Raw genomic sequence first — 9,349 nt, forward strand, 5'->3', positions numbered from 1 at the left:
ATATATATACTAACTATTAATGAAATTATGAAATCAGACACAAAGACATGCTGTTTTTCAAGGGATTTAAATTTTTGACTGAGAGTTTTGTCCGGAAATCAGTTGAAAATTTAAGCCCCTTATTGTTAATTTCCCTTTTTGAGTATTTTGTCTTATTTTGGGAAAACTATCATATATTAGAAGCAGTTTTTAAAGAATATATAGCCTCCAAAACAATATTCTTATAACATTCTTATATCTTAGTTTTTGGCATTTCATTGCCTGGTCCTTGTCAGTACTTGATGACTATTTTAACGCAGGTTCTGTTACAAAAATTTCCGCATTTTTTATTAGGATACTATTATAACTATGCATCACTATAAATTTTCAAACGAAAACTTTTCCTTAACTGTTTCAACATTCTTTTTTTCACGGCGATATTTCCAAGTTAAAAATAAGTTTTAATATTTTATTTAAAAATTTTCATCAAAAAAAAGGCTTTGAATTGTAACATAAAAAAAAATTTGCATCAATTTTAATTATGCAATATTTTAAATGGTAAAATATGAAATTGACCGAATAGTTTCTGAATTACAATTTTTTGAAAAAAAAACAGCATTTTTTAATTTTCCTTTCTCAAGAGCTATTAGATATATTCCGTTAAAATGTAGTATTTTGACATTTAAAACTAAACAGTTTAAAATTATATAAAAGTTTGTATATCATACTATTCAAAACGTTTTCAACTATTCCTAATCTTGCCTATCAGTAGTAACTATTTGTAACCTTGTAACTATGAACTCAATCCAGAAAACATCGTAACTCCCGGAGCAAGAATTGGGACAAACCAGCATTCGTTGAAGACTTTCTTGGATAGAACTAATCCCCATTTGCGTTACATGGAGAGGAAAACCACAAAAACCTCACACGGTTTGACCTTCCACGAAAACGTACCATTGAGGATTCTTTTACGTCTGTGGTAAGTGAGAGCCTGGAGCAGAATTCGTATCTACCAGCCATAGCAGGGATTCGAACCTGGGTGACCTCAGTAAGTGACTGATGAGTCAACTGAGTTACCGAGGTTCTCGGGAAAAATAGAAACAAATTGATTTTCGTGAAAAATGCATAGATTTCACGAGATTTTAAAGTAATCACCAAAGATATTATGATTTCTCATACTATTAGATTTGCATTCTCTCTGATATTGTTTTCATTTCATTAAATCTCATCGTTAAAATATTATGTGTTTAAGCGTTTATTTTTATTAAGCATTTTTTATTATTTTTATCCACCGTTAGATTTCCTAAGAAGCTACCATTAAAAAGTTCTCGTTGGAAATGATGAGTAGGTGTAATATTTTAAACAAAATAAAGTGTTGTCATAAAAGACGCTCGTTGAAATGATATCCTTTAAAAAACTTATCAATAAATTTTGTTAGTTATACTTTTGCTAAAAATAATTCTTAAACTTCCACTGAATATCAGTTCTGTAAGTGAGCGATTCTAAGCTAAGTGATAGATTCCACCCCCGCAATGGGAGAGACGCTTTAAAACTTTCTAGGTTTCAAAAGTGATTTAGAGAAGAAATTACACAGTGAAAGGTAAAATTACCATATTGCGTGGTAATTCTGATTAGAATAAAATAAAACATAATAAGTAGGTAAATATACGGTATTTAAACCATTAAGTAATTTTTCCCTTCATATGATACATGGAGAGGATTATTAGTTAACAGGAAATTCGGTTTTTTAAAATAATAGTTCTTATTACCACACATTTGGTAAAATATACAAAACTGAAACGTAAATTTAACCAAATGAATTTTTTATGCCTGGCTCTGAATTGCCATGATAAAATGACCAAATTTTATCGCATATTATAAAATAATATTTTATTGTTAATTTTACCAAAATTATTAACAAAGCGTTTCGGTAAGAAAAACTCAAGAACTCAAGAGATTTTTGCTGTTTCAATTGAGCCAAAAACACGGTAAATTTTACCATATTCTGGTAGTTTTGACCGTTCTTTTTTCTCAGTGTATGCCCATGTCCTCTAGTAAATAAAATGTCTGATTTTGTGTAATCGAAGAACTATTACCGTTATTTAAAGTACTCAAAAAATATTGATAGAAATTCACTGAAAAACAGGTTGTTAAACCGATTTCGAAGTGAAAACTTACGAAGTATTTTGTTGTTAAACACGAAAAGTTTTTGACATTAGTAATATCCGAAATAACTTTTTTTTCCTAAGAACACGAAAAGAAAAGCAAGAATAAAATATTGATAGAAATTCACTGAAAAACAGGTTGTTAAATCGATTTCGCAGTGAAAACTTACAAAGTATTTTGTTGCTAAACACGAAAAGTTTTTAACAGTAGTAATATCCGAAATAACTTTTTTTTCCTAAGAACACGAAAAGAAAAGCAAGAATAAAATATTGATAGAAATTCACTGAAAACAGGTTATTAAACCGATTTCGCAGTGAAAACTTACGAAGTATTTTGCTGTTAAACACAAAAAGTTTTTGGCATTAGTAATATCCGAAATAACTTGTTTTTTCAAAGAACAAGAAAAGAAAAAACACAAAATTTCGTTGTTACAAATTTAATCTTTATAGCAATTAAATTGTTAACAACGAAATTTTGTGTTTTTTCTTATTTATCGTAAACATGATGTTAACAAAAGTTAAAATTCTTTTTGTATCTTTAAAAAAGTGTTTTATTCTGTGCCTGATAAATCTAAAAGATCTTGAGAAGTATTTTCGGTGGAATTCAAAAAAATAGTTAGTGGCTTGGATTAGAAGATCAAATCTAGAGCATTATCACGCATGTGATGAACTTTATTAAACGACAAAGAATAAAATGGCCACGTTATCAGAATGGATGAAGAGCGTACCACAAAAAGAGTTTTCAATGCCAGACCAGTTGGCACACGAAGAAAAAGGCAGGCCGAATTTGAGATGGATAGATGGCCTAGAAAAAGACCTTTTGATCTCAAAAACTGGAAAACACGAGCAGGAAAAAGGTTAGCATGGAAAAAACTTGTTGAGAATTCCAGGGCCCAACCTGGGCTGTCGAGCCATTGATGATAAGTCTAAAGAAAATATTTTTTCATACTAATTACATTGAGTCATTTTTTTAAATTATGAAGCAAGATGGGTCTTTAAAAAGGGCTCTTGATATAAAAGAAAATTCCTGACTGATTGTTGTTGTTTTTTTAATGTAGGCAGGTTCTAAAACAGTTGAAATTTAAACGAGATAGGTAAAAATAATAACCATAATTGGAAATAAATAGCATTGGATCTTTTAATACGCTTGAACAAAGCTGCTAAACCTTCCACTTTTGTCGGAAGATGCTCTTTTATTTAAAGCTATAATAAAATATACAGTCCAAATTATTAGACCCACTATAAGATTCTGCCGCATCTTTTCTTCGTTTTGGACTCAATTTTCTTCGTTGTACGATAACCTTCAATTTTCCTGATGTTTGAAAATATTTTAGCATTCACGAGAGCTTTTTTACATGGTTACCTTTTTACCCATGTTCTAATTGATTATTTAAACACTGCACCCAAATAACTGCATAGTAGAACTGCGAGACTTACGACTGAAACCGGTTTGCACTTGTTTACGATCGTGTATTAATTGGCTAATATTGTAATGTAATGCATTAAAAATATCAATAGGAAGTATATAAGAAATATCCTGAATAAAAACCCAATACATGTATGTTTAAATATAAAAGTATAGCATATAAAATCGTGCAAAGCATGTAGTTATTAAAAAACTACAGTGCGTCTAATAATTTGGCTAGGGACTGTATGCTTAAGAGGGTAGGTGCACGTAAATCGACTAAAAACGTATTTTTAATTTTTTTGCAGATTCTTAAAATGGAATTTTTCCGGAAAAAATGGCGCTTAAATTTTTATTCTATCTTAGCTAGAAGTATTTTTTTAAATAAAATAATACTTCTAAAATAAGTGCCAAGCCCACCCAAACCGAAACTAAACCCTGGATTGCTATTGTTTAAATGAAAATAAAATGAAAGGAAATGTATGCTTAAATATTTTTTATCTTGAATTAACAAAGTTGATTTATAATATATAATAATATAAATAAATATAAGTTTTAACATTAAAAATATGAACCGTTTTCAAAGTTAAATCTTGTAAATTCAGTTCTAATATCTATAGAGTGAATCTTAACCAGAAATCGCACTTGAGGGTTGAAAAGACTTTCTCAGAGACTTTTCCAAAACAAGGGGGAGAAATTAAAATGATGTAGTTGTAGCACTTACTAGATGGCGCTAATGTCAATAAAAGATCAATGTGATCATTGCTTCTTAATTCAAACAGGGCGTATTTTAATTTAAGATTTCGTGTTTAATGCAAACATTAATTCAGATGCTGAAAATTTAATTTATAGACTTATATTGATTAGAAATCTTGATAAACAAAATGTTCACGAATATTTAATCTGCATTGAATTATAAATGCATAATTTCGATAGGCCTGTAAAATATTTTTTATTATTACTTGATAATTGTTACTGTTCAAAGATTATACTATAATACATAACACTGAATTTTAATACAATACTTAATGGCTGATAAATAATTGTGGGTAAAAATTTAATTATTTGTAACTTTCTTAATTGTGATGAAGAACATAAAATCTTTTAAAATTTTGTCTTAAAAAATGTAGATTTGCGAGAAATCCATTTTAAATTGAAACATTCAAAGGAACAAAATTGAAACAAACTTGAGGAGTTGGTATCTTCTTCGGCTGAAAGTGAGATGAAAAAAAGTATAATATTTCATTTGTAACTGGTTTTTTCGACAAGTTAAATTAGCTTTTCTTAACTATTCATGACTGTTTACTTTTCTCAAAACAGCCTTATATATGTTTTAGAAATGTTTAAAAAAAATCTTGGTAGTCATATTTTAGATTTCCCCAAAAAATTCTATAATAAAATTATTTACTTACCAGCTTTTCCGTCTTGATCTATATAAGCTTTCAGATTTTTATCGTAAATTAAAGTACTATTAATGTACAACGGGGTACATAAATATTACTTTAATTATTAGAAATATTTATATTAAATTTATTTTTTGAAATATTTTAGAATATTTATACTTTTTTTTCAATTGCTACACCATGCATTGAATAGAAAATATATATAAATGTCGTTTAAATTTATTTAAATGCTATTGCTTTTTAAAAAACATGTCTTTGGATTTTCTAGCGTTATCATCACTAAAAAAATTTAAAAAGTCAAAACTAGCAGAATATGATAAAAATTACCATGTTTCTGACTCTATGGGAACACCAAAAAGTTCGTTAATTTTTAGCGCTTTGACAAAATTAATAATAAAATATGGTTTCATAATATGTGATAGAATTTGGTAAATATGGTAAAATTTGGAATTTTTTATTATACCTTAGAGTATGGCATAAAACCATTTATTATATTAAATTTACTTTTCACACATGAATTGTTATCGAAAGTGTGGAAATAAAACTAAAACTTTGACAACCAGAATTTCCAGTAAACCATTACTATGAACAGAAAAATTTCCAAATGAATAATTTAAATATGGTTGATTTCATTAACCAGAATTAGGGGGGGTATAAGAAACGCCATTACCACACAGAACTGTAATTTTACCAAATTTTTTTCCTCCGTGTTATAAGAACTTATAATCATCTAAATAGATTCAGAACTAGATTTACTATAATCCAAAAATATTCGAGTGCAGAAAAGCTTGATTACTACTGTATATGATTATTTATTGCACAGACTTAAAATTATAAATTTCAATTTTATTTACTGCTGCAAAATATGCATTGAATTCATGTTTAAGAAATTTCTAAATTTTATGATTGCTTTCATCACAATATGAACAATTTCAATATGAACGCAATTAGTTATTTAATTTGTAACTAAGTCAATAATACTGCATGTAAATCATCAAGAAGATTAAATGTTTTTCATGGGATGTTAAAAAAAAATTTCGCTTAAAAATTTACATAATGGCAAATGTAATAAACATTAAAACAGAGATGCATGAAAGGTGTTTCTAATAACCATCTTTCAACTCCTCACTGTTCTCTCACGTAATCAAACCTGCCTTGCTGTTTATTACGCCTATCTTTCGGTACTGTGTTTTGACAGATTTGTAAATCGTTTTTTTTCTTTTTTTTCAAGTTTAAAGGTTAATTTGTGACTCCCAATATGTATACTTTTTAGCTTTCATTTTTGATAGGGATTCTAATAATATTTATTAAATGTGATTTTTAGTGAGCACCCTCTAAAAAAGTTGTTTATATACGCTATGATACACTTTGATTTATTTTAAAATTTTATTTTCGAAATAAAACCGTGTGATACAAAAATGTATCTCTTGTTTGATGATGAAAACTAAAGAAGAAGGGGTTGTGATATTTAGTTCAGAAAGCGGTCTATATTTCGCGTTAGCTTACTTTGGCAGATTTTAATTGATTGGCAATGTAAATCGGTCGTCCATTGAGATACGTTGCATTTATTTGCTATCTTTGTAATAAGGAAAACAAAAATAGACATAGCTACTATACTTGGTATCTTAAAACTAAAATTTAACAGTAAATATCGATAGTAAAAATTATTTTAAATTTTTTGATTATTTCCTTTTAAAAAATTTTATATTTTAAATGAAGTATGAAATATAAATTTATTTTATTATTTATAACGTAAAATTATCTCTTTAAAAACATTATTGAATAATACTTACTAAATAACTTGCCTTAAAAAGAAAAAATAATACTATTATTTTCACCTTAAGCAAATCTCATCACTTTAAATATTTTCTGTTCACCTTATTTCTACTTTCTATTTCGTTAATTTTAAATTGCTTTTGAAAATGGAATACAACTGTCTCAAAAAATTAATACAAATAGCTGGCTGAAATTCTATAATTAATATAAAAAAATAGCTCACGATTTTAAAAATACAAGCCCACAATTACGGCATGTCTATTCTGTGAAGGGGTGAACTAGATCAATTGCTTCTAAAAGTCTGTCAATTGTTTGTGTCTTTTGATTATTAAGGCATTTTTACTCATTCTCTATTGTTGCAATCAAGTATTGCTTGATTAAAAGATGCATTCAAGTGACGTCATCTTGAATATCTCTATCCCTTCATAATAAACATCACAATTGCCGAGAACTTTACTTCATTGGCACAAAATTACATACTCTAGTTTCTGCAACACTGCCAACTTAAGTACGTAGAAATTAAAATTTAAATTTAAAAAAAAATTTAGAGTCAATTGAATAGAAATTGTAAAAATGTAAAAATTGTCTTTAAAGGTTTATAAAAAAAGTTCTGACTGTCTTATTTTTTTAATTTTTCAGGTACCCTTTGCCGCCAATGTTACATTCCTCAATTGCTCTTTGATATTTTCTTCTGGACCGGGTACGTGAACAGCTGTTTGAACCCCATAATCTACGCTTGTTCGAGTCGAGACTTCAAGAGGGCATTCCGTCAGGTATTACACTGCACTGTTCTTGGATCTGACCGAGATCTGCAGTCATTCCGTGCCCGAACCATCAACTTCACTCTTCGAAGTACTCGCCGATCTGACAAAAAAGATTCTGAGAAGATGACTTTTGATGTGACAAAGATTCCACCCCTTATTCAACCCCAATATTCACTGGATAGCGAGTCACCAGGAAGTATCAATGAAAATAATCTCGATGATGATTTACCACCAGCTTACCACAGTATTTCCGCACCAACCATTGCAGAAGCCATCAAGAGAGTGAATTCTGTGATTCGAGCTGGATCCGGTACTGACACCGATTGCACAGTGATGGGCAGTTCGGAGTGACATTTCGGCCACATGATGTCAGGTGTGTTCTCTTTTTGATGAGCCGTTGCTCGTTTCACTTCTTGGCGATGATGATGTAGTAGTGAATCATTTGCTGGTGAAAAGCGGCTCCTTGGCCTATCAATTTCTTGGTTTAGACCAAGAATTGAAGCGTCAGCTTCGCCACGCTGGGCACTATCGGTTAGAGCAGTGTTGTACCACCTACTGTTGCGGATGTTTTGTATCAAAAGCTGCTCACGTGCTTTATCACATGCTGCCCTCCACACACTTTCCCTCGTCTTATTTTTTTTATTGATTTTATTTTTGTCTTCAAACTTAATGTTTTAAATGTGGTCTCACATAATGTGTAGTTGAAGCATGGACACAACCTTTTAGTCATGAGTGTGAAATTACATGTCGTATATATTTTAAAATCCTAAATTTATTTTAAATTGTTTATTTTTGTTTTTGAACGCACTTAGCACGTAACGTGACACTTATAAGTGTGTAGCCACGAATTATCTTCTGTTTATAAGCGTATAGTGTATTATGTGTGTTAGATGCATGTAAGAGTAAAATGAGTATTGTGATTAGCATTTAATAGCAATGTGCATGACGATAAACTTTCTAACAAACACCTCAATATATATTGTCTTCTACATAAAAACCGAAGTCGTTTCTAAATTTCATTCTTAAGCATGAATCTAGAACAAATATTCTAAAATAAGTTTAAATATTAGTTGTCTGCCAATTATAATTTTAATTTCGTGTGTTTTTATAAAATACTCCCAAACGAGCTTACTTTTTCCCATTAGTTTTTCAAATATGGTGTCTAAAAATATATGGTTGACTTGAAAAAAAATTTTTGCAAATTTTTTAGAACATGAGAAATTTTACCGTACATTTATTGAAGTCTTTTGCAACCGCTTTTTTTTCTCTAATATAATTGGAATGTCCCTTATCAAACATTGTGTAAAAAATTTTTCATGTGGAATAGTATTGAATAGAATTCTTCTTAATGGTTTCATTAGATAAACCAATTTTTTTACTTGCATGATCCATTATTTGTCTCTCAACAAATAAAATATAAAATCTTAGCTAAAACATATACATTTAGCATACACTTAGCTAAAACCCATACCCATACATAATATTTTCTAATCAAGGAACAGAATAATCGAAAATTACCAATGTCTCCAAAATATACAAATAAAAAAAAATTTTGTTCAAATAAAAATTATTATGAAAGTTATTGAAATTGGGAAAATTTTGATGGGTTTGTTTTCATTCAAAATACTTAAGCATTTTTTTAAAATCAAATTTTTTACGTCTTATACATTTTTAAATTAAACGTTAACATTTGTTTTCCATGGTCTCAAATATAATAATTATGTGCAATATTTTGTGATCTGTACTTGCTGCAATAACAGATCAAGCTTTATAAAATTCTTTTATAAAATTTTATCAAGATAATTGCAGTTTAAATTGCTTTTGAGTTGAGAGTTTCTTTTTAAAATTACATTTTAC

At 28.9% G+C, this 9,349-nt stretch overlaps 1 protein-coding gene across 2 annotated transcripts in view; it reads left to right on the top strand.

Moving 5' to 3' along the window:
- LOC107437025 (alpha-1A adrenergic receptor-like) overlaps positions 1-9,042 on the top strand; it is a 60,797-nt gene extending 51,755 nt beyond the window's left edge. For both annotated transcript variants that reach the window (XM_021148720.3, XM_016048889.3), the window contains one exon: positions 7,368-9,042. In XM_021148720.3, coding sequence (XP_021004379.1) covers positions 7,368-7,843 — 476 coding nt within the window. In that variant the 3' untranslated portion in view covers positions 7,844-9,042. The remainder of the gene's footprint in view (positions 1-7,367) is intronic.
- The last annotated feature ends 307 nt before the right edge of the window (positions 9,043-9,349 follow it).

The sequence above is a fragment of the Parasteatoda tepidariorum genome, chromosome X1 (genome assembly GCF_043381705.1).
Source record: "Parasteatoda tepidariorum isolate YZ-2023 chromosome X1, CAS_Ptep_4.0, whole genome shotgun sequence".
Classification (NCBI taxonomy): Eukaryota; Metazoa; Arthropoda; class Arachnida; order Araneae; family Theridiidae; genus Parasteatoda; species Parasteatoda tepidariorum.